Source organism: Miniopterus schreibersii, assembly GCF_964146895.1.
Source record: "Miniopterus schreibersii genome assembly, chromosome: 1".
In the NCBI taxonomy this organism is placed as follows: Eukaryota; Metazoa; Chordata; class Mammalia; order Chiroptera; family Miniopteridae; genus Miniopterus; species Miniopterus schreibersii.
The window spans coordinates 155876662-155903764 of record NC_138101.1 but is presented as its reverse complement, the minus strand read 5'-3'; the positions used below and the strand labels follow the sequence as shown (position 1 = coordinate 155903764).

General features: G+C 39.4%; 1 protein-coding gene across 1 annotated transcript in view; it reads right to left on the bottom strand.

Annotated features, from left to right (window-relative positions):
* AQP9 (aquaporin 9) overlaps nucleotides 1-12234 on the bottom strand; it is a 39952-nt gene extending 27718 nt beyond the window's left edge. The window contains exon 1 of the mRNA XM_081151587.1: nucleotides 11740-12234. Within this exon, the coding sequence (XP_081007713.1) occupies nucleotides 11740-11850 (111 nt within the window). The 5' untranslated portion in view covers nucleotides 11851-12234. The remainder of the gene's footprint in view (nucleotides 1-11739) is intronic.
* Between the last annotated feature and the right edge of the window lie 14869 nt (nucleotides 12235-27103).

The following is a 27103-nucleotide window of genomic DNA, read 5'->3' as shown; positions in this document are numbered from 1 at the left end:
TCCAGACCCTTCTGGGCACAGACCACAAATCCTCTCATTGTTATTGTGTTAATATCTAACTTATACCCACCTATGTTAAAGAAGTATGTCTATCATTTTATTTTTTATCCAATCCTAGAGGCCTCCCTAACCCCTTTGGCTTTCTCCTGCCTCCCTAACGATCACCAGTGGATTTCATGTAACCCACTCAGGCCTCCTCTTTTGATTGTAATGTATAAAACAAGGTGCAAAACTGCCCTTTTCTGGAGCATTTTCTCAATCTGTGAGATTTTCCTTCTGGGCAATTGTTGTCAGTTTGGCTCAAATAAACTCATAAAAATTCTCTACAGGTTTGAATGTTTCTTATGTTCACACATTATAGATATACCCACAAAATTATCCACTCCTCTATAATAACCCTGCAATGAGTATAGGGATGCAGACAAATACTCTTTTGGATTAGTGTTGGTTATCTTCAGATATATACCCGTAAGTGGAATCGCTACTCCAACTTCTTTAACCATCCACCTGTGGCTAGAGGCAGAGGATTTTGGGGAGGTTTTCTCCTAAGGAAGTCTAAACTTTCAGGCAGAGACTAGAGCATGTGGGCTGACTCTGGTCTGCCAGGGACTGAGCCCTCACCTCCTTTTGTCCTGACAGGCCATCCCAGCCTGTGTCGTAGCATGGCCAACCAGTCCATCAAGCTGGAGAAGGGCTTGGGGGGCACATTTCGCTGGCATTATTTTCTCTTAAAACATTTGCTTTGCTTTAGGTAGCAATCCTAGCTCAGACATGAAAAAGATGCCCGCGGGACGATGGGAGTAACCTTCCCTGCTGGGCTGCGTTAGCATTTTGATCAGTTCCATTGATTATCTCACTTTTAGGAGGCTTGTCTTCCTCACCTGTCCTTCACTTTATGCCATAACTTCATCACAAAGCTGATGAGTAAAAATGAGCCAACTTCTGCTCTCATTCCTATGTTCTCCTTTCTTGTCGAGTAATGAGAACATGTTGCAATGAACTTTGTCACTAAAGTAAAACCAACCGAACCCACTTCTGGGAAGTAGAAAACAAAAGTACTTCCCCTTTGAAAGTCAAGGTCATTTCTGGGTCACAATGAAAACTCAGGGATCAAAAGCAGAATTATGTTTGGCAGAATCAAGTTTGGCTTTAGGAGTCTGCAGCCCTTAGGTCAGTGACCCAGAACAGACTTTCTCCCCCAGGTCCTTTGGAACTCTGAAATTTTCCAGGTTAGTCTGGCCCTTCACGTTCACGGCTAGTAAGGGAAGGTCTGAGGGGAAATCTCCCTTCAGCTGATACTGACTCAGCGTCTAAGGGCTGGAGAATCAGCTTATTTAGGGAAAGCATGAGGTTTCCTAGTCACTCATGGTCATATGTCTCATGTGGGAGAAAGGGAGCGGAGAGCCATTCTTCAGGGAGAGTGCTCTTCAGCAAGGAGCCCACATTCACCAATTTCCTTTTTTCAGTTTTCTGTTTCATGATAATTTTTTTCTGGTTGGTGATATCCCTGGGCAACTTAGCAGAAGCAAAGGTAAATGTGTCATGGGCATATGAAATTCCCACAGAACCTTCCTGAAGTGTTTACAGTATAAATTTACAAAACACTAAAGGAAACGATCCTTTGTGAATGAGAGTCAGTAGATAAAATAAACCGGGAGGTGATAAATAATCATAAAATATCATAAATATATTAGCCTTTAGTGAGTTAAAGAGATCAAGACAAAAACACATAAGGGAAAAAAAAAGACGATTAAAAAAACCAACAAACAGCAAAGAAAATATATTAATATTTGAAAATATTAATATTTTCAGAAATGAAAATATATTAATAAAACTACAGTCAATGACTGTGTTAACCAGAAGTTAAATAGAACTGAACAGGGAATTAGTGAATTTAAAGATTGATTTGAGACATCTACACAAAATTCATTATGGAGAGACTGAGAGATAGGAATATGAAGGAGTGATTGAGATATAAGAAAGTGAGAGGGTCAAGCATATGTACAAACTTAACAGGAGTTCTAAAGGAAGAAAATAGAGAGACTGGGGTGAGGCAATGTGATAAAGCTGACAATTTTTTCAGAACTGGTGGAAATTGTAAATCTTTAAATTGAAGATGAACAATTAATCCTGAAAAACTACATTTGAAAACAAAAATGAAGTACAGTTTCCTAGAAAAAAATATAAATTGCCGAAGTGGAATTAAGAAAAGAAAATCTTGCCCGGTTGGGCGTGGCTCAGTGGTTGAGCATCGACCTAAGATCCAGGAGATGGAGGTTCGATTCCCGGTCAGGGCACATGCCCGGGTTGCGGGCTCGGTCCCCAGTTGGGGGGCGTGCAGGAGGCAGCTGATCAATGCCTCTCTCATCATTGATGTTTCTACCCCTCTCTCCCTCTCCCTGAAATCAATAAAGATATATTAAAAAAGAAAAAGAAAATCTAAATTAGACTTAACTGCTAGAGAAATCTCTCATACACACCTGTCTTTCTCTTCACTTCTTGTTTTTTAATGCATATGCAAAACAATCTTCAAGGAACAGATAATCCTCATTTTACACAAAGTGTTCCAGAAAATATAAAGAGAGGGAAAGAACTCCAGTTTGTTTTATTTCATTAGACTAGGACATAATAAAAATAATTTATAGTCCAGATCCTTAATAAAACATTGCAAACAAAACACTGTGTGATTAGGTGAGGATAAATCTCAGGAATGTAGGGGCGATTTAATGCTAAAAATATTTATCAATGTAATTTTCTTCATCAATAGTTAAAAAGAAACCCAAATGCTTATCTCAATAGATGTAGAAAAGATATTTTTTTAAAACATCAATGATCATTTCTAATAAAAGCTTTAAATGAATAAACAGGAATTTTGTTACTCAAATCAAGAGTGCCCAGCAAAAATCTAAAGGAACTATTGCACTTAATGGTAAAACATGAGAAGCAGATTCTTTAAAATTGGAAATAAAATGAGAATGCCACAATTGCAGCTTCTTATAACATGGCGCAAGAGGTTTTAATTGCAATAATAAGACAGAAAAAATTAAATATTTAATGACTAGAAAGAGAGAAAATTAAAGTTCTCATCTTCTCAGAAAAAGTATCTGCATCAATACAGTCCAACAGATCATTTTGTAACAAGGGAAAATTCTGTAGTCAGTAGTCATACATATGGCTCTTGATCACTTGAAATGGGACTGGTAAGACTGAGGAACTAATTTTTTAAATTTTATTTGTTTAATTTAAGTAACCACACATGACTACTGGTTATCATATTCGACAGCTCTGATCTATATAGAATATCCAAGATAATCTATAAACGTACTTAAACTAATGAGAGTTATCAAGTTTGCTGAATTTAAGATTCAACATATAAAGATCAAGATTGTTCCTAAACCCTGTAATAACCAATTAGAAAATATAATTGTAAAAACATACCATTCACAGTAGTAATAACCATTAGGTACCTAGAATTTTATCAAACAAAATATATATGATTAATACCAAGTAACTTAAAAAAATTTAGGAAGAAATATAATAAGCAGGCCTATGAATGAAGAGCTATGTCATGTTCATGGGTGAGAAGATTCAATACTTGAAAGATACCAGTTCTATCCAGAATAATACATAAATTTGATGCAATTCTAGTCAATATCTCTAGGGAGTATTTATGGAACTTGATAAACTAATCCTAAAATTCATGCGAAAGAATAAAAGGCTAAAAGCAGTCAAGACAAAAATTGAAAAATTAATAAGGAAGAAAAATACCAGAAAAAATTATTTAGAAAGTGATTATAACAAAAATTTATGGCATCAGTGCAGGTTCAGACAGAGAGATCAAACGAACTAAATAAAGAGCAGACTTGCAACCACATTTATAAGTGAACTGGTGTGTAACAGAGAGGCCATCACAATCGGTACAGATAGGAAAGACTGGTCAAAAGTGGCACTGGAGCCACCGACTCTCCTCCCAGGTAAGGAGACACTCTACATCATATACCACAATAAATTCTAATAATTTAAAGACCTAAATACAAAAAGCAAAACACTGAACCATAATAAGAAAATACAAAATATATTTAATATCTGGATTTAAAACAAATACCAATATCCTATAACCAATAAGACAGTTTTTAAAAAATGTGCACAGGATATAAACAGGCAATGTACAAAAGAGAAAATCTAACGTTTCAGTGACCATGAAAAGACGATCAGCAGCACTAGAAATTCATTAAAATTACTAGTGAAATACTTTATCCTATGTTTCCAAAGGACAGAAATATAAAAGTTGAATAATATCATGGTTAGTGACTATGTGGAAGATGGGAACTCACATATTGCTGCTGGTAGTTTGAATTTCAAACCATTGTGGTTTGGCGTAGTGGTTAGAGTGTCCTGGGTTCGATTCCAGCCAAGGGCAGGCACCTGGGTTGCAGGATTGATCTCCGGCCCCTCTTGGGGCATGTTTGGGAGGCAACCAATCGATGTCTCTCTCTCCCAACAATGTTTCTCTCTTTCTTTCTCTCCGCTCCCCCCACCCCACCTTTCCACTCTCTCTGAAAAGCAATAAAGAAAATATCCTCTGGTAAGGATTAAAAAACACCACCACTGTGGAGAACTTTACAATACCCATCTAGTTCAGCATGCCAGCCCCGAGGTCACCAACCCACTAAGTATACACTCAAGAGAAACTCTGGAACACGAATATAAGGAGACACGTACAAAGATGTTCATTGCAGCGGGGGTGGTAACTGTGACAAATTGCAGTCAACACAACAGTTCCCGAGGGCCCTGGATCGATAAACCCGCCGTATTGCAGTGGCTAAAATGAATTACCTTCCATCTACATGTCCCCAAATAGCTGAACCTCCAAGAGTGTCTTCTGGAGAAAATCTCAGACTGTGCAAGGTGTACAAGGTACGAAGCCATGCATGTCAATTTTTAAAACATACACAACAGTACCATGTATTGTTACCGGCAGCCGTGGTAGAAGTTCAAAGCACACAGGAGGACGGAAAGTAACTTCAGCGCAGTGAAGAGACCAGAGATTGGACTCCAGCCCCAGCCCCACCGCCCACCTGCCTGTGGGCAAGGTGCTTATTCTACTGAGCCTTTATTTCCTCAACTGTAAAAAAATAACCATCCCCTTAGGTCAGGAGGTTTTTTCAAGGAATGAGTGTCTTGGTACAAGGTACGCTCAGTAAATGTTAACCCCTTCACTGTCTTTGGTCGTCACCACCACTTGAAAAGAGGGAACCAGGCCTCTCTAACCTCCTGCTTCAAGGCCCCTTTACACCCACTTCAGGTACAGGGCAAGAGGCCTCCATGTTTAACTCTTTCATAAAATTCAGATTTTAGAAACGTGGACTTCCTTGCTGAGACAGAACAGGCAAGTACACAAGTGCATATTCATGAAAGGCTGAGTAGTGGGCATAAATCATGAGAAAGTCGTTGGAAGCAGGAGGGACTGACTGTGGACGGTCTTTCTGATGGCCTGCTGTGGTAGAAAGAGCATTTGATAGAAACTGTTGGCAAATGGGTCTCTGTTTCCTCATCTGAGAGACACGGGGGCTGGACAGTGGAGACCGAAGCTGGCGTGTGAGAACCTGAGGATGGTGGAGCCTTGCACACCTTTGGCAGACTAGTCACGTGCGGCCAGAATTGGCCAGGGCACTGCTGATAGCAGAGACTTCTGTTCTATTATCTGCTGGCAAACTGACACAGCCAGTTCTTGGGGACCCTCCTCCTGAACATCCCGGGCTTGGAGCAGGGGGCAAAGCTTTATGAAGCATTAAGTTAGAGCCAAACAGAGAGGAAACAGATAGAGGGCAGGGGACTGCTGAGGCAGAAAGCAAGAGAAGAGTTATGAGGTTTCTTGAGACCCACTTTCCTGTAGATCCTTTACTGTGAGCCAAAGGGTGGTCTCAAGAGGAATATAGAAAATAGAAGTCCTAGAGGCAATGTGTTCATTAGCGCCACCTCAGAACTCTGGTGTTTGTAGGTAATAAAGAGATCCAAAATCTCTATGCTAATAGGTTTTTAAATAAAATTTCCCTGCTATGATTATGTCTGGTCTATATAATCATCTTTTGACACCTCTACTGTCTGATGTATTTTATGCTATAAACCTAGTGATGTTCTCTTGGTCTTTCACATGAAAAGAATTATGTCTCATCAAATTACAGTATATTAGGAATGACTGGAGTAAAAATATCAAGCCCAGTTCTCGAATCCATGGGCCGGGTGACCTTGGGCTAACTTCCTAATTATGCTATATCTGTTTCCCCATCTAGAAGAATGGAGTTGATCCCTCCCTCCCTCCCTCCCTCCCTCCCTCCCTCCCTCCCTCCCTCCCTCCCTCCCTCCCTCCCTCCCTCCCTCCCAGGAAAGGTATAAAAATAAACAAGAACCTACGTGAGAAAACACCCTATGTTTCTTGGAGGAAAGGCACAGTGGAAACCTATGGGCAAGTAAATGCATATGGTGGGGCAATTGAGCTCCTCTGTGATTCAGAGGACAAGTGATTGCACCAGCCTGTGCCTCAGCTTCCCCATCAATTCTAAGGGCCAGTTCCATCCATCCCACCCCTGTCTCAGAGCTGCCTTCCCAGTATCTGGGAATTCTAAATAATATAATAGACCGAAACTGCCCTGAATTTTGCCCTGCAAAGCAGACTTACTTTAAGAACTGGCTATTTGAAGAACTTTCCTATTTTGTTCTAAATTATGACCATATATTTTTCCCCCCCAAAAGCTCCCTAAAACGAGCCCTGGCCAGGTAGCTCTGTTGGTTAGAGCATCATCCTGATACCCCAAGGATGAGGGTTCGATCTCCAGTCAGGACATATATAAGAATCAACCAATGAATGCATAAATAAATGCATAAATAAGTGGAAAACATATCGATGTTTCTCTCTCTCTCTCTCTCCCTCCCTTCCTCTCTCTCTCTCAATCAATAAATTAAAAAATTTTTTAAAAAGCTCTTTAAAATAGGATAGGCCTTGCCTACTTCAAGATCTGAGCACACTTTGTACTAATAATTTTAAAGCCCTAGAATTTTCATAGGAAGCCTATCTGAAAACCCTCCTAGAATGAAATGAACTCAGTGACTCAAGGGGTGAGAGAAGTTGGGACATGAAGTCATGGAGAAAGTCTAGAACAGACGCTGGAAATGCTGTGGGTCTGAAGTTTCTCACGTACCATTCATCTCATTTCCTCCTTCCCTCTTGCACTGCCCACTCCCCTATGCCGTCCATAGCCTCTGTCCCAGGCCTCTACCCCTTCTATTTCCCTTCAGGACACACATCAACGATATTACTTTAAAAAGAAGTATTCACATTTTTTCCCCCATTTTCAGAGATTCCAAAAAATAGACCTCTAATGTGCAAGCTTGACCAGTTTAGAAAAGAATTTGGGGCCCTCCCCAATACACAAGTAGGTGCCACCTACTCAGAAGTCCAGCCCTAGAAGGATGCCCTCCCACCACAGGTGGACACATGGCTGCTTGCTGGGCTGACCTCAGCATCTCCAAGAGGATGAGCTCTGTATCAAAGAACATTTGAAGAGAGAAGCATACACAGACTACTGATGAGTAAACACATGAGAAATGACTGGAGGTGCCAGAACTTTCAGCAAAAAATAAAAGAGATTTAAATTCAATGCACATCTATGGGCTCCCATTTATATATGTGCAGAGTTCTGTGGCAGATGCTGGAGAAAGGAGCCTGCAAGATCTCGGCCAGCAGCTGTTTTCAAAAGCTACAAGGGCTCCAGAGTAGAAGAGAGGAAGGAGTGAGAAAGGGGAAAAGGCGGTGGCACTGAATGAGTGTTTCCTATATCAGGAACTTTACATGTGGTGTGTATTTAATGTGCAGTTTGCAATCACCAGGCCACGAGCCCAGGCGCATGGGCCTGAGCGGAGCCTTGCCCTCTGCCTTTACCTCCTACCTCTCCACCTGCACTGAGCAGTCTTCGCAGCTTCAGAGAAAGCAGACATTGGCTTCGGCGTCTAACTAACAAGTGGGTCTCAGGTGCTTACGGGTTTAAACTCACATGCCCGATGGCCCTACTCTATGGAACTGTTCAAGCAGAGGGAGTCTCACAGTCTATCGGGGACTTTGCTAAAGCAGCTCCAGCAATGGGTGTGGCAAGTGCAGGCTCTAGAATTAGAAAGAACCTCAGCTCACTGCTTTTCTGATTTTGCCAGTTATTTCACCTCTTTGAGCCCTCATTTCTCCAGCTGTTCATGGGTGATAAAAGCCTCCCTAAAGCAGCTGTTGTGAGGATTAAACAAATGTACATAGAGAAGCTAACGAATGGTAGGGGCTTACTACATGGTTCCCACTTTTGCAGCTCAAGGCTTCCAAACCTCTTCTCTGTGATAAGATGCTTTGCAGACCTCCTCCCTGACGTTAGTGAAGACAAAAAGACCTACCTACCTTAGTGCCTAAAAAGCCAAATTCGAGCTAGTTCTTCAGCTTATGATATAATTACTGTTGTTTTTAGCTGTAGTTTCCAAAGAATTTCTCATGGACCATCTCTTCCCTTAATACTACCAGGGAGCCTTATTAGTCATTTACACCATGGTGAGAATGAGTTTGAATGGCTTCCCCTAAAAGCAGGGCTTTTTAAAAAATTTTTAAATTTTTTTTGTAGCTTGAAGAGGTGGGGAATGGCCCCAGACTCCCAGGTTCTGAGGAAATAACCAACTTTACAAACACGAAGCACAAATGAGTCCTGAATATCCTCTGCCTTATCAAAATGCAAAGCTTTTTCCTAGAGAAAGCGAGGCAAAATGCATTTTCTAATATAGCAGAGCCAACTACTCTGAAAATCTTTGAGCAAATCCATGTAGATTTATGGATTAAGAAATGATTGTGCTTGCATGGCAACTTCCTGTCTACACATCCCCACAGGCCTCCACAAAATTGAAGTTTGTAATTGCAATCAGAGATTTCATCAGGGTTTGCTTTAAATAAACACACAGCATTGATGGAATCAAGCCTTTCAGGAATGGACTGGCATTAAGCTGAAGATACAAAGGCTAATTTTGCAACATACAATAGTAAGATATTATTTCTTTAGCTTCCATCTTGAATACTAGGGGAAGACACAGTGCTAGTTGTATGAGTAGTGTTTTGGTTTTTTAAAATTTCTTTTCTTTTTAAAAAAATAATTATCTTTATTGTTGAAAGTATTACAGAGATGTCCCCCCTCCATTGTAAATCTTTTTTACATCCTTACCCAAGGATATGTTTTTATTGATTTTAGAGAGGGGAAGGGGCAGAGAGAGAGAGAGGAACATTGATGTGAGAGAGAAACATCAATCAGTTGCCTCCTGTATTCATCCCAACCAGGGATTGAACCCACAACATTTTGGTTTATGGAACGACGCTCCAACTAACTGAGCCACCCGGTCAGCGCTGTCTGAGTAGTTTTAAACAGAAAACCACAGCCCAAAATGGTGTCACCTGTACTGAAAGCCCATGATACCAAACCTACATGTAATACCTGATTTAACTGAAGTTTCAACCCATCCTCTCCCAGAAACATAATTTTAATCAACTAGTCTGGACTTTTCTGGCAACGCACCAGCAAGGTAACCTGTCCTGTGGGCCCTCTCCATTCCTCCCAACCCATGGAAAGAGGTGATCTGCATGTAAAAAACCCTTCCCTTTTTTCCCCAGACGAGAGTGTCCTGGCCCAAAGAGAACCCTTTCTTTTCTATCAGACCTTCCTAATAACACCCTGCCTTACCCTAAAGGAAGGGGCCTTGCCTGAAAGGATCCGCTCTCATTTCTTAGCGGCGCCTCTGTTTAGAAAACCTTCCTTTTCGTACAACTCCTCGGACCGCCCTCTAGTTGCTAGATGGGCTGCTGCCCTACTTATGAATCCCTTAATAAAGCCAATTAGACCTTCACATTCACGCGGTCGGATTCTGTTTTTGGTTTTTAACAGTAGAATAGTGAATGGCTGAAAGCAATTTCCACTTACTTAACCCAGACAGAATGAAATCACAAAACAGGTTCTTGCTAAGAAATGAGACAGTTTTAACTTTTTCGGTTGCAAAATGGATGTTTGCTTCATTTCCGCCGCTGTGTTTGTGCAGAACACTCAGAACTGTAAGGGCTCTTGCTTCACTTTCTCTCGACCACAGATTACTGTGGAACTGAAGCCAGCGGGGACAACCTCTTTCCTCTTTGGGACCAAACTGCCAAGCAACGTGACACTGACCCAAGGATGTCTGTCTCCTTGAGGGCAATTTTCAAGTAGCAATGACTGAAGTCAAAAGAATCCTGGGCTTTTGTTGCCTCTTTTCCTTCAGAAATCTCCCCTACCTGATCAGGAGGAGGGCAAGAAATTGCCCATAACGCCTTGAAAATACTTGAGCCCAATAAAAAGAAGCTGTCAGAGACCAGAAAACACGACTCTCTCTCATTTTACACTAATTCAAGCTTCTGAGTTCACATTCATTTCTCCTAAGTTACCATGTATTTACCCAAAGCAAATAACTTTTTAAAAATTGAGGTATAACTGACATAATTATACTAGTTTCAGGTGTAAACCTAATAATTGGATATTTGTATATACTGTAAAATGATCATCACAATAAATTAACATCCATCACCATACATTGTTATATGTTTTTTTCTCATGATGATAAGTTTTAACATCTACTTAGCAACTTTCAAATATACAATACAGTATTATTAACTGTATTAACTGTAGTCACCATACTGTACATTCCAAAGGACTTTTTCTTTCTATGTTTTTTTCTTACCAAAGAACTTTTAATGTACAAAACTTATGAGCAATTCTCTATAACCTTAAGAAAAATAAAATTATTTATACCTGGAGTAGGGAATGCTTGACGAGATTACTTTTTAAAACAAGTTAAAATCAGTAGTTGCTACAAATGAGAATAATCACAGATTTAATTTTTTGTTCACAAATAGTCTGGCTGCAACTGAAAATTCAGGGTCCAGAGAATGCAGGGACATGCAATAAGACAAAAACCAACAGCCCATGCCACTCAAGTAAACTTTCTAGTCTTTTATTAATAGCTGTTCAGATCTCTAGATAAAATTCTCAAGAGGTTTAGAATCTGTCCCTCATATATATAGAAGGTTCTTGTAATTGTCTAATTAAGGATCTTTAGAGATGAGCTTGAGTTACGGGGTGTGTGTGTGTGTGTGTATGTGAGATGCAAAACCAAAGCTGGACTATTGCACAGTAAACAATTTCTACCTAGTGCAATTTTTAATTTAAGAGTCAAGTGACCCGTCAACACAACCTTTGCCAAGCACTTGTAATAATGAGCGGTTTCCCACCATCCATATTTATTGGCTGTCAATACTTATTTCAAGTGACCTAGTCACCTCAATGTTTGTGTGAAACAAGCAGGGTATAAATCAATGAATCAATGAGACAAATCTCTCATGTCTGACATTAACCACAGAGCCATCTTAGAGTCCGAGTAAATCTCTCAAATGAAGAAAGTACGTCATTCTCCCTCTTCTACTCCCATCAACTCTTGTGGATAAACGAAATGAGTAAATGGAAACCTAATATTGAGGCCACTAGGTAGCCAAACAGCCTGGAAGTAACTTGCTGCTTCCTGGAAGAGATGAACCTAGTGACAAACTTAACGAAAAGAAACCAAAACAAAACTCTCCCCCAGCAGCCAGGTTGACAGGGAGGCATCACTGGTTTGGAACTCAGAAAATCAGGCAATACTCACGATCATTATACATGTGCCCAAGAACTCGGAGACTGTTTCTTTAGCTAAACTGCTCTTCAACATCAGTCTCTGCTTGAAGCTTTTCCTCCTCTGTCCCTTCTCAGGCTGCATCGTGCGGCTTCTCCAAGGACCACTCTTTCCACCGGCGCCTGCTTCTCCTGGTCCCTACTTCACTCACACATGTAAAAGGAAGTTTTGACAACTGCTCATAAATTCCTTGAGATCTCTGAGATTATTTGACTCCGCACTGTCCCAATTACTGCCAGTGACTTAATCTTCTTCTGGTGAAATCGTCGCTCCCTGTTCACTGCTGTTTGTTGGAATCAGCGAGTTAAATAAAGCCTTTGAAATCCCGAAAGGATCTTTTAATCCTTTCTGTGCCTGATGGATTAATCATTACCTTTATTCTCAAGGTACTCTCTCTCCGTTGGCTTTTTTTTTTCTTCTTCAAGAGATGAAAAAAGAGATGTGCTGATTGTGTTGCCAAACCACAGCGATGGGCTCCAGGCCAGAGGAGATTCTAGGTTACACAATGGCAGGCTTCTCATTTTTTCCCTCCTGTTCGGAAGTGGGTGGTTGTGGTGCAGTTTGAAATTGTCAAGTCAGGTGTACATACAGCTTTTCTGAGAAAGATTTTCACATCAGTTGGAGAATGTGAAGAAAATATAGATGTCTTTCTGTGAGATGAATCACGCTTGTTTTCCTCTGATATCATTGCAGTGATTTAACGACGTGTCCCTAAGAGTGGTAAGAGCCATTGCGTCCATTCCAGGGATGGAGAACTTCACACGCAGAGGCCATGGCAAGTTTCACACTGAGAGTCCAAAGCAGGGTGGCATCTCCTCCTCAATTACTGAAACTAGGCTTCATCTGCGAGGAGGTTTCAGGATCCAAGAGTCAGAAAGGTGGAGAAGGCAACTTGTTGAGTTTCTTCCGAAGAAACATTCCGGTTTGAAAACCAAGTTTCTCCCCTTCATTTACCATGAAGTATTTAGGCAAAATACATAGAAATAAACAATAGCAGCCCGAAAACTCATACGGCTTAGAGATCACCGAGCTAGGAAGAGATCAATCTGGATATTTGCCACTCCAATTAAACAAGAAAGGGGGTAAATGCACCTAAACCGGGCTCCTAGAGTTTCAGTTTGATGAATTACTTCCTTTCAGGCAACAGTGTTTAGCACTAGCTTCTTGTCATGTCAAATATTCAAGCCTTGTTCTTTTCAAAACTAGTTTGTCTGAAGAAATAGAATCCGGCAGTTGTTTCTGAATACAAAGGCAGTCCCACACTTCTCCCAACCCTCCCACAGAGAAACTGGCTCTGCTTTAGGCCCTCCCCTACCTTTGCATGAGGCCAACAGTCATTTCCAGCTGGGGAGGCAGGCTGAAAGGAAAGGAGGAGAGGTCTAGAGAAACAGCTGTTGAAAGTTCAAGGGCAAATATATGGTGCTGGGGGAAGAGATGACTTTGGGTGGTGTTCACACAGAGCAATATACAGATCTTGTAACATAGAAACCCACACCTGAAACCTATATGTTCAGATTAACCAGTGTCACCCCAATAAATTTTTAAAAGTGTTTAAAAAAAAAGGTTTTGCAAAGCAAAGGAAACCATCAACAAAATGAAATAATAATAATAAAAAAAGAAAGTTCAAGGGCAAAAGGAGGCACCTACTCTGTAGGTAAAACACAGAGTTTAGACCTAAAAAACGTATATCTTGCCTAAGGGCACACCACTGTGGAGCCAGGACAAGAATAAAGCATTTTGGCTTTAACTGCCTATTAGGTTATCATGGATATCATTGCCTAGAAGAGTCCATTACGACCACACTATTCCCAAGTCCCAGGGGATGGACCCAAGAAACAAAACTTTATTGCTGTGACTATAGCTAATACCAGACAGAGGTGTTTTTGGTCTCTCCGTTTGCTCATCTAAGAAATATTTATGGCATACTCATTATGTGCCACGCCCTGTGCTCAGCAAAAATACATAGGGTTCTCGGCCTTCACAAGCTAAGAGTCTAGTGAGGGAGACAGACATAAGTGAAATAATCATGCACACAAAAACATGGAATCACAACTGAAATGTATGCCATAAAGTTGGGGGACACTAGTGAATATAACAGGGAGATTTCACCTGGTCAGGGAGATCTCTGCAGGCTCCTCCAAAGAAATCAAGTCTGAAATGAGATCGAAAGGAAGCGTAGGGGTAAATGACAGGTACTGGGGAAGGAAGAGCATGTAGAAAGTCCGTGGGGGCTGGGGACGGGAGCAGTATGATGCCTATCTAAGAGTGAAACAAACTCATTGCAGCTGGCTCCCAGACGAGGCAAGGAGTGGTGCAAAACTAGCCTGAGGCTGTGGGCAGGCCTCAGACCTTACTGAGCCTTGTTAATCAAGTTTAGGGCTAAAATCAATAAGTTGTTGAGGTGGTTTATGATACCAACAGATTTAAGTTTTGAAAAGATCATCCGGGCTGATGAGGTGGAGAGGGGATTGGAGGGGGCTCATGTGGGCGTAGGTGGATCCATTGTGGGGTATTTCAGAAATCTAGGACTGGCTGGTGGCTCTGACAATGAAGAGAAGTAGAATGATTCGAGTTCTTTGTATCTTAAATTGGATGCCTCGATGGGTTGGATATAGAAGATGAGGCGAAGGGGCTCATCGAGATTGATTGCTTGGTTCCTGGCAGCTGGGGAACAGGTACAAAGCAATGGCAGCACAAACCCTGGACCAGGAGGACCAGGATTGCAGTGGGAGATCAGGATCTCTGCTTGCGCAGGGTGGGCCTCAGGGGATCTCCGGTGTTTCTGAAAGAAGATGTCAAGTGGGAAATAATAAGGGTCTGGATTCAGAGGGAAGGTCTGATGCACATAGAGGTGATAACTGAAACCATGAATAAAGATGAGGTTACCTAGGGAAAGAGTCTGAAGAGCGCAGAGGCTGATCATTTCATGCTCAGGTAGAGGAGAATGAAATCTTCATTTTTCCCTTTATTCTATCTTCAAAACAACAGTCACACTTTTCACTTCCATCACCATGAACAACTCATCATCAAACATAACTTACACTCCCCAGCCAACCACCAAACAAAACATCTAGAGAAGCATCTAGAGAAGGCAGACAATGAATAGCATGTCTCCTCCAGACAGGAAGAGATTTTGCAAAGCACTCTCATGCCACAGTTCCTATTGGAAATAAGGCAATGCTTAATTTCTTTCATGCATTCATCCAGAAAAAACTTTTCTTGAGTATTTATCACATGTCAGGCACAGTAAGTATTAAGCAGTGGGAACTTAAATAAGAAGAGAAAGACCTCTGCTATTAAGGAATTATATAGTCCAAGTGTCAAAGACCTCCAAATGAATACATCATAGAGTAAAATAGAAGTATTATACAAAGTACTGAACTAAAATTCCAGCCATCACCACAAAGATATCTGAGAGGTCATTGTCCATTGCCAACATATTGACCTATCCTGCCACCAATAGTTTAAAAGTGTGCTCCCCTAGGTGCAATGTCATGCTGAATCTCCAGGACTAGCCTACCCAGCTCTTTAGTTCCTCTGACTCTGTCCCACCCTGACCCTAACATTCTCTTTTTCACTATCTGGTTTGGTCTTGAGTAACCGCCTTTGCCTCCATCCACAGGATCCAACAAACCTGGTGTTCATAAGGATAACCATCTCACACTCTGACCTTACTTCTCTCACCTCTTCTACTGGGGTCAACTTTATCTCCACTCTAGTTCAGAAGCTCCTTTGATGGCCACAGTTGGGACTGTGTCACCATCTCTTTCAAAATCTTTTACACTAGACACATCTCACTGACCCAAACATCTAGTGCTTGCATTTCACCCTCTTTGGCTTTCACAAAGCTGCTTCACACCCTCCTCATTAATTCCAGTCCAACTCCACCCGTTCTTACCTTGTGATTACCCCAGTTAACAAGGCTCTTACCAGCACCTGAACTCCCATTGATCCATTGACTTAACTTCTACACCCACATTGTCAAAGCTCAACTCTGGGTATACCCAGCCATTGATTTTTCTCAAATATTCTCTTCCCAGGTTGTTAAGTAATGCTGGAGAAAATCATATAAATGTATTAATTGACTCTATTTCAAATAATTGTGACCTATCATCAGCAGTGGCCTCATAGCCTTAGTTAACCTTTTGTTTCAAAGGTTCCAGATTTTAGGGTACATTAAGATCACCCGCCTTCAGAGACTATGATTTGGTAGATCTGGGATGAAGCTCAGGAATATCTCACAAGCATAACTGATAATTTAGACACCATGCATATTTCATTATGTGCAGCAGCAATATACCTCTTCTACACCCTTCCAGCTCCTACTCCCAACCGTCCTACTCAGCTGATGATTTTTTCTCCCAATCCATTGGGAAAACACATGGGTTCATTGGCTATAGTACCTTTTGTGTCCCTCCTCAAAAAGATGCCCTAACTTTATTTATGTTGGCCTTTTGTCCTTTCCTTCTTCTTTCTGAAGTTAGCCCTGATACTGGTGTACAATTCCAGTCCCTCTGAGACCTTGGCTGGTTAATGCTCCCCTCACCCTCCCAAATCTCTTCCCACGTTGGCTTCTTTCCCAAGGTCTAACACAAGCTCAAGTCTTACTTATCCTGAAAATATGTTTTCAAAGTTACTTCACCTCGAATTTCATTGTCTTAATCAGTTTGGCCTACAAGACCTATAAACTGGTGTCTTAGACAATAAACATTTTTTCCTCATAGTTCTGAAGGCTGGAAGTCAGAGATTAGGGTGCCAGTGCGGTTGGGTTTGGGTGAGGACCCACTTCCTGGCTAGCAGACAGCCACCTTCTTACTGTCTCCTCACATGGCTAAAGACAGCTCTGGTTTCTTTCTTTCTTTTTTAATCCTCACTTAACAATATATTTTTATTGATTTTAGAGAGAGAGGAAGGGAGACAGAGAGAAACATCAATATAAGGGAAACATCAATTGGTTGCCTCCCACATGCACCCAGACTGGGGATTGAACCCAAAACCTAGGTATGTGCCCTGACTAGAAATCCAACCTGAAACCTTTTGGGGTATGGGATGATGCTCTGACTGACCCACTTGGCCAGGGCTAGAGACAGCTCTGGTTTCTTTATTCCCTTTTAAGGGAACCAATCCCATCATGGGGACTCCACCCCTATAACTTCATTCAAAACTGATTTCCTCCCAGTGATCCTGCCTCCAAATTCTACCATATTGGGGATTAGGGCGTGAACATATGAATTTGGCGGGCATACAAGCATTTGGTTCATGGTAACCATTTTATCTGTTTCCTCCACTTTCTTTTCTACTTGGGGAAGAAATAACTACTTCCCCTTGAGCATAAAATCATATTAAATTGAAAAAAAGAAAAAGAAATAATTAAAAAGTATTTAAATTAAAACAAAAAATTTATCATAATGCCAGCCTAGAGATAACCACAGTTAACAACACATTTCTCCAGAATTTTTTGCAGTGTTTATATAAATATTTATTTTTCTAAAAGTGAAATTATATATATATCCTAAAGTATATATTACATTTAAAATATCCCATTTATCTTTCTATGCCAATGTATAACATGCTTTAATGACTGTGCAATATTCCAATGCATAAATATGCCATTATTTAAACAAGTTTTCTTTTATAGACTGTTGGCTGTTTCCAATTTTCCCTCATTAAATGAACATCCTTATGTATATATTTAATTATCTCTTAGCATAGCTGTCTAAGAGTTGAATTACTGGTCAGAGAATATATATATAAAGTATTTAAAAATTACCTATTTCTCCCATTCTTTTCAATATTGGTTAATGTAAATCCTTTCCATCTTTTCCCAATCTAACAGTTAAAAAATAATATTGAAGCTTTGAGCTATGTGGCTCAGTGGTTAGAGGGTGGGAGTTGCTGAGCATGAACTTTCTTATAGTTTCAAATAGGTTTGTAGTTGGTATTGTTGCGAACAGTTAGTTGCCTATTTGGCATCTATTAAACCCTCTTTCTAATAGCATCAGATTTTCATTTGAACAGCTACCTTTTTTTTCTATGCAACTATAGGTGTTGGGTGGAACACAGATTCTATCGAGGTTTAAAGGTAAATACTGATTAGTCTAAACTTATCAGAATCATTTTTCGTCCCTTGAAACCATGCCGGGTTCGGAAGGAATAATATAAATTAATCTGGGCCAATGGTGTTTGAGAAGAAGCTTTCTGGGGCTTTGGAAAGGAATCTCTCACTTTTTTGAAAGTTAGACAGACACCATTTTCTATCATTCCTTGGACATAACAAGAAAAATAGCCTTAAGTTTTACAAACACCCTTCCCACAGTCTTGTGGGGGAACTAGTCTTCTAATTAAGCTGACACAGAGACTAGCACGGCATGAAGACAGGATGTACCAGAGCCTTTAGTGATATCACCAAATTACCGAATCAATCAACCTTGAGGCCCACTCCATTTCTAGGCTTGCAGTTATGTAAACCAATAATATTTCATATTTTCAAAGTCAGTTTTCTTTTAAGTATGTTTTTATTGAATTCAGAGAGAGGAAGGAAGAGGGAGAGAGAGATAGAAACATCAATGAGAGAGAGTCATTGATGGGCTGCCTCCTGCTCTCCCTCTACTGGGGATGGAGCCCACAACCTGGGTATGTGCCGTGAACAGAAACTGAACCATGACCTCCTGGTTCATAGGTTGACGCTCAACCACTGAGCCAATCCGGCTGGGCCAAAACCAGTTTGAATGGTTCTGTTAATATCAATCTTGGAAAGCCCTAACATGCTTGGTTATTTAGACTTTTGAGGTAGAATAATATGAACTATAAATAATTATTATTTGTTCCCTTCCTTTTTAATTTTCCTATTTCTTTCTTTTTCTTGCCTTATTGTATGGATGGAAATCATTAAAAAATATTGAATCATAATCATGAAAACAGGCTTCCTTTGTTTTTGAATTTAAAGACAATGCCTTTTAGTGGTTCATTCATTAAGTTTCATGTTTCCTATTTATCATGCTAAGACTTTTTGTTTTTGTTTTACTGAGATATTATGTTAAAAACAGGAATGGATATTGGATTTTATCAAATGTCTTTTGAATATTTAATGACGATATTACATTTCAAATATTCTTTTGTTACTCATTATACTATTAATAAGTAAAAAAATTGTATTTTAATTTTCCAATATTTAGTTTTTTTATTTTTTTAGCTTGGATATTTACATGTAAAATTATAAATAGATGATTTGTGTTTTATTTTTCAGACTTTGATATCAGACTAATATTAGTCATGGGTAAATAAAATGGAAAGATTTACATATTTCTCTATCTTATGAAAGTTTAAATAATCCAAAAATTATCTGTTTCCTAAAAATTAATAGGCTCCATTTACATACAAATCTGAGCCAAGCTCCTCTTTGGATAGTAGATCTTCAAAAATGTTTTAATATCTACTATAGTTACTGTTGTTTATAGGTCTTAAGAGAATTTTGGTCAGTTATGCTTTCTTAGAAATTTTAAAATTTAATGTAGATTTTCAAAATTATTAATACAGATGTAGCTTACAATTTAAAATATCCTTTTTCATTTCAAACTTTATTTACTAATATTTTCCTCTCTATTCTTCTTGGTCTCAGTTGCCAGAAGTGTATCACTTTTATTGCTGGTTTTGAAGAAACATATCTTGATTTTTGTCAATTATAGTTTTGTTTTATTTAAAATCGACTAATCTCTTATTTTTCTTAGTATATTTCTCCTGATTTATTTTAATTTCTTTTAGTGTTTTTATTTCTTTCTTTAAGTTTACTGATTAATTAATTTTATTCTTTCTTATAGAAGTAATTAAGGTCTCGAATACTCCTCTGAGTACTGCTTTAGTTGTATCAACATATTTTGATATATTGTGTCTCTTTGTTAATTCTCAGAAAATCTGTCATTTGTTTGATTTCTTTTAGCTATTTGTCGGTGTGATTTTTTTAAAACATAGTGTCCAAAAAAGTTTTTATACGGTCCCTGGCAACCCAAGTTCCCTCGCAACCCGAGTCCAAAACTGCCATCTTGGTACTAGTAGTCACAGAAAGCAGAAACTTGGCAACCAACAGGGACGGGACTCTGGAACTTGGCAACCTACAAACCACAAAGTGACCACAAGCCCCTGCCAAAGCACAAACGACCGGTGAGAACATCTGTACCTGACTCCAGGAACCACAGAAAGAACAAAAAGATTGAACTCTTTACCCAACTCCCCATTCCCCACTCCCCCTCCAGTCCGACTGAGCCCTACACCCAGGTGATTTTCAATAAATCTGTTTTTAACTCTCAACAAGCCTCGTATGTCTCTCCCTTGGCAAATCCCCCAAACAGTTTTATTATTTCAATCAGCTTTATTGTAGAATATTCAGAGACTATACTGTAAGATTTCAAATATTATGAATGTATTGAAAATGTATTTGTGGCCTAATATATAATCAAGATTATTAATGTTCTGCAAACTTTTGAAGAATATCTCTGCTTTGCATAAGTTTATATATTCATATAGTCGAGAAGAATACTTATTTAAATTTGTGTTACTTTGCTATACCTAGTGTACTGATTTTCTACTGTTGAATAAAAATTAGCAACTTAAAAGAACACAAATTTATTATCTCACAGATTCTATGGGCCAAGAATCTCGCATGGCATAAATGGTTCTTTTGCTCGTGATCTTACTGGCTGAGAAATTGAAGTGCTGGTCAGCTATGTCCTTACTTGGAGGATCAACTAGAGAAAAACACATTTCTAATCAGCTCAGCTTGTTGAAAGAATGTTTCCATTGTCCTGCTAAATGTTGGTTGGGGGCTGCTCTCTGCGCCTAGAGGTTGCTTTCAGTTCCTTGCCATGTGACCCCCTCATAGGCCCTTTCAGAATTCCAAGTCTCTTAGTCTAAGTTTACGAATGGCCCAGTCCATTTTAATGGCTAATTAGATCAGGTCCACCCAAGGTAAACTCTTTTGTTTAATTCAAAGGCTACTAGGGACCTATATTATATCTGCAAACTCTCTTCAGCCACATACTACAATATAATCATAGCAGTGATATCCCATTATATGTACACGTCTGGCTCTCTTACGGGGAGTGGATTACAGAGAGTATACACACACCAGAAGGTGGGGGACTTGTGGACCATCTTAAACTTCTGCTGACCACACTTACCCTATCAAATTCTAAGTAAAGTTTGTTCAAATCTTTAACCATGATAGTGATTTGATGAAATTCTCCTTGTATTATTGGAAGATTTGCTTAATATATGTCTATGGTATATTGTTTATGGTGGCTTTGTAATGTGTCAACTTGGCTAGGCCGAATGCATTTCCCAGTATTCCCTTTTCTGTATATTTCTGGTTGGGGTGAGCCACCAGAGAATTCTTGTTCAAGATGCAGGGGACAGAACTGAAGCAGGGACCGTTTTGTAGCTCAGACATGTTGCCCTTGTCTGCTGGCTCACCTCGTTGCAACTGCTCCACCTTCCCCTGGATCACCGTTAGCTCCTCTGACTCCTGTGCTAGGCGGCTTTAATTCCACGAAGTATCCCAGCTTCTGCAGCACATTCATACCTCCGGGGTCAGAAGAGATAACTGACACAGGTCTCAGCTGGGGTCAGTCTGGCCTTGCGAACTCCTGATTGTGCTAGTGGGCCCCAGCTTGCTCTGTTCTCCCAGACTTTTTGTTCATTTTCTCTTCCTGGCTGCCCGCCCTGTGGACCTGAAGCCTCCAACCACTGGAAGTGAAGACAACGGTCTTAGAAGAGACTGTTAGACCAGTTCCCACAACTACATAAAGTCAAATCCCTTAATAAATACCTCTACACACACATGTGTGTATATATACATGCATACATGACATAGATAAAGGTATAGATATACATATTCACACATATGTGATTCTGCTTCTCTGATTGAAGCCTAATAATTATTTCTGCATACATTTTTATGACTATTACAACTTCTTTATGAGCTAAATCTTATATCAAAATAAACAGTTCTCTTTGAACCATTAAATGCTTTTGGGTTTATATATTATACTTTATGTACTATTAATATCACCACCTCTGCTTTTACATTTGTTTGCTATATCTTTGCCCATCCCTCGATTTTCAATCTGTTGAATGAAAATGAGATCTACATTATATTTTACAGTTGATCTTTTAGAGTTATTTCTTTATTTTACTAGTAAAATGGCTTCTTACAAGGAGGAAAGAAAGCCTTTAGCTATATTCTTAACTTTAAGTGAATCTTTACAGTCTATTTAGTTTAAATAGAACTAGATGAATGAAGCCATGGTAAGCAGATTAATCAGCACATAGTAAGTGACTTTTTATTGCAATTAGAATTTACAACTTTACTGTACAAGTACAATTTTCAACAACAAACACTTAATAAATGCTTTCCCTTTAACAATGATTCATCTTCTCAATGTTACAAGTCAATAGTCCTTGGAACTTGAAAAGAAACCTCCAAATATTGTAGGAATTTTTTGTCCGTTTTAGTAAACAATGAACACCTACCTTCTGAAGACAAGGTTTAGAATAAGAATAGATATAATTTAAATTTTTGAAACTGGTATGCAACTGTCTTACCTGTATAAACTAAGGTGACTGTTACTCAAGTACTTTGCTATTCTTAAAATTACTTATGGGAAAGTTACAGCTACTGAAGTAGGCAGTGTCTGGTCCAATTTTAATCAAAGTTGTATTCAACATATTTGGGACTTGTAATAATTTATTTCTAGAAATCTTTTTTCTGTCTTTTATGCAAATGATTGAAACTGGCTGCTCTTCCTATCTTAGAGTCCTTTCCAAAACAAAATTTAGGCTGTTTTTAGACATAATCCTAAAACACAAGCCATGTCTTACTTCTCTTTTCAATAAAGTAGGAAATTAAGTAAAAACTTTTAGGCTGAGCATTCGAGGTCCTGTTGTCAGTACAGGGATGGATGTCCTAAATAAGACCCAAAATGCACAAATCATTGTTGGTATATTTGATACATTAAGATTAATGAATGTTTACCAAACGATAACACAAAGGGAGCCAAAAGAAGATACATGCATCACATATAACAGTTTTTGCTTTTCGTTTTTTGGCCAATGGGCAAAAAACTGAAGAGGCACTTTGGAAACTTCCAGATGGCCAATAAACATGAAAATATTCTCTGCTTTGCTAGCAACTGAAAAAATGAAAATTGAAACCCCATTGAGATAACATTTTATACCAACGAGACTGGCAAAAATGAGACAATATAATAATAGCCATGGTCAGCAAAGGTATGGAACCAGTGCAACTCCAATGCATTGCTGGTGACGATGGAAACTGATAGAGACCTTTAGAGACCAAATGCCGTTTGGCTTCATCTAGTAACTTTGAAGGTGTGTACATCCAATGACCCAGCAACTCCACACCAAGAAATACATCCCGAAAAATTGTTGCAAAAGTGCATCTAGAGAAATACACAAAACAGCTCCCAGCAGCATTATTTCTAAGAACAAAATAACTAGAAACAGCCAGATGCGAAACAATAGTTAAACAGATTAATTCCAGTTACACAGAACAATATAAGTGAATCTCAGAAATATAATGGTGAACAAAAAAAGCATGTTGCAAAAGAATGCATAAAAATGATTCTTTTTACATTATTTAAAAAAGATACAAAATTGTTCAATGTGTTTTTAGGGGCAAAGCATAGGTGGTAAATCTATGGAAAAACACAAAAGAATGACAAACAAAAATCTCCCGATGGTGTTACCTCCGAGAGGGGTGGGAGGTGGGTTCATAGGTGTTCATTGTATCATAAATCTTTATACCTTACATTTACTTTCTTAAAAAGAAAAAATTGAAAAATAACAGAAAAATGAGTTGCCTGTTTTCCTCTGTTCACTGATTCACTCTGCATGTCCTTAAGAAAAAAATCTCTTTAAAACATGATTTAGTTACAACATTCCCTTTCTTAAAACTCAATGAACCCATTCTCTGAAAGGTAAAGTCCTAAGTCCCCAGACTGATATGCAAGATCTGCCACAAATCTGGCTCTTCCATATCTGCCCAAATCTCTATGTCACTGCTCCCAACAAGACACAGTCCATTTGACCTGGAAGGGGCCATACAGGTCCCACAGCGTGCCCTGCTCATTTCTGCCTGCAAGTCCTTGCTTGTGGTATCTTTTCACCTGGAATACCCTTCCTCTGCCTCTCTTCCCATGCAAATCATACTCACTTCATCTTTTCTTTTATTTTCCTACTCATCTCGTATTTTGAAGGCCACACCCACTTTCCATCTCATTCATGAACTCTTCTTTCACAATTCCACTGAACGGTGAAATCTCCCAAAATCAAATACTTATACCCTTAAGGTATGAGTTACTCACTTAATGCTTAATCATACTTAGTTTCTTATCTTTGTGTGTGTGTGTGTGTGTCTAAGTGTGTATGCACACATGTGTTTTTCTCCCCAAAGAGATTATAAACTCCTCAAAAACAAAAACTTTGTTTTACATTTCTTGGCATGGGCTAAAGAGCTTAGTATAGTAAACATTTGTCATACAAATAATTAAGCTTTCTCAAAATTTTTTTCATGATATGGGATGCTTTGAAAACACCTCAAAGTAAAATAAAACTTGGAAATGGTTTTCAAAATGAATTCTAATGTTAACGCAATGGAGTGTGTCTAGCTTATAATATGTGCTATGACATTCAGATGTCCCTGTGGCCCTTCCTCTTCAGAAATCCCCTCCGTTATATGACATTCTGATGGAACCATTTTTACCTGGGCACCATGATACAGGGACATTGCTACATGCTCAAGAAATGAACTTTTAAATATTCAGCGTAAATAAAATTTAGCAGAAATGTGCATAACTTAAACTCCAGGCTATGTTCCCCATGTGTCCTGAGACTCATCCCATCTATGACCTCATCTTGCTCAGGGGCTTCAGGAGTAAGTAAGGAATGGTGTGCGTTAGAGGCTGAGAGAGGTGGGTAAGGCTTTGGGAAAGGGTAAGAGAAAGTACACAACCACATCAAGGTGGTCCTGTCAGACAGTCTCCTTCAGAAATGTCACCTTACTTTTTTTTTGAAATTTATTTTAGAAAGAGAGAGGAAAGGGGAGAGAGAGGCATTGCGTTGTTGCTTCACTTGTTTATGCATTCATTGGTTGTTTTTTGCATGTGCCCTGGCCAGGGATCGAACCGGCAACCCTGATGTTTTGGGATGACTCTCTAATCAATGGAGCTACCAGGCCAGGGCTTGTCACCTTATTTTAATATACAGTACTCCATTTTCATGAATTAAGAAAATCTATAAATCTGTCTTTATCAAACACACAAAGAATATCACAATAAAATTATCATTCTAGAAGAACAATTTAATAAATATTTATGGAGAATCAAGTATGGGTAGAAAGTTTGGGCCTTTTTAAAAGCTCTTCACAATTTATCAAACATAGTTTGTTTTTTATTTATATAATTGCTTTGTATCTCAAAACAATGTAGTAAAATGAATGGGACAGATATAAATAGCAATTTCTTATTACTTGCCTGCCTCTCACTGTGAATGCCTAGAGGGTTAGAAACTCTGTTGACTGTTAGATACCTAGTAACTGGTGTGTCCATGACACATAATTTTTGAATAAACACATGTAGTATTAGGGATTGAAGAGAATCCTCACTTTACAGTTGAGGAAACTAAAGCCCAAGAAAGAGCAGTGACCTGTCCAAAATCATGCAGTTAACAGGAGAAATGAGATTCAAATCGGAACCTTCGGACTCTGGATCCACTGTATCTTCTACCATTGCTCAGGCACAATGGAGAAATCCCCTTCTGTCACAAACTGAAAGGAGATTTTGGCCTATGGATTGATTTTTATTTGACCTTTCCTAGTTCCTTTATGAGTATGCTATTTCACATAATGAATACACTATAATTCACTATAATTGGGAAAAGGTTCCTTTGGTAGAATTGCAGCTCTCTGTGAGAGTGAGGAGAGGCCAAGGGCTTCGTCCTGCAAATGACACTTAGCCTGGATGGACTGCCCAGCCCCGGCCATATGTGCCTCCCAATCCCACACAGCTGATCACAAAAGCTGGGGGTGATCTTGTGCAAATTCATCTCCAGAACTGCAAATAAACGAAAAGCATGTGCCCTTCTGATAGTGCATCAGTAACACAACTGTGTATAGAGCAATTAGCATTATATAAATACAACTTTAGTATTTCAGAAGTCTAAATTGTTCATCAGGTTGCAGATCAGTGTGACGACTGTTAGGACCCACACATTTATAGTGGATTAAACATTTAGGATATCTAGGCCCCTGGAAGTCCATGCTTCATCCCACTAGTAAGAATGCTGGATATAATATCCTGAGAAAGGCATTGAAGGTGCCCCAAATATCCCAGCAACTGAGATAAGAGACCATTGCTTGCTTTTTGAGCTCTGCCAGTGCCGAGCCCCAAATGCCTGCTGATTGCCTGTCCAGTGTGCTCCACATATAGTTCTGAGAATCTGGAAGTTCCTTCTTGTTCTAGCAGGTAACAACTCATCTTATTCTATTTTAAATCTTTATCTGAGGGTATGTTTTTCATTAATTTTTTTAGAGAGAGAAAGGAAGAGAGAGAGAGAAAAACATTGATGTGAGAGAGAAACATCAATCAATTGCCTCCTGTAAGTGCCCCAACAAGAGATCAAGCCACAGCCTTTTGGTGTTTGGGATGATGCTCCAACCAACTGAGCCGCCCAGCCAGGGCATGACTATTGTTCTTTCAGTTGGTTATATTGCCAGGCATGTCTACAAAAGTGCTAGATCAGAAGGCTCTCCTCCCAAAAGCCACTCCACAAATCACAATTCTCGTTTTGTTTTTGGCTAACATAATAGAAATTTATTTCTCACGTTTCTAGAGGCTGGGAAGTCCAAAACCAAGGTAGGAGCATGAGGGCTTTTGTCCTGGCTTGCAGGCTGCTGCCTTCTCACGGTGTCCTCACGAGGCAGAGAAGGAGAGGGAACCCACAAATCACAACTGTAACTGCTCCATTAAGCACAGAGTATGCAAGAATCTATTTTTAGAGCTCTTTTCAAGGTAGCCCTCTTCTCCTAACTTATTGTTGTAGCACAATGGGGAGAGACAGCAACGGTCACTAGTTCATTCCTCAGTAAAGGTCAGAATAAAAGGTGACCTTTACCTTATTCTTAGAGAAAACGTGGCATCGTAACCTGAAGGACATCCTGGAGCTCTCTATAGGCTCCATGAGACCCTAAGGCCCAAGTGCAAGGTAACTGTCTCTCATCTGTGAATCCACAACAGATTTTATTATTACAATTTTTAAAAAGTAACTT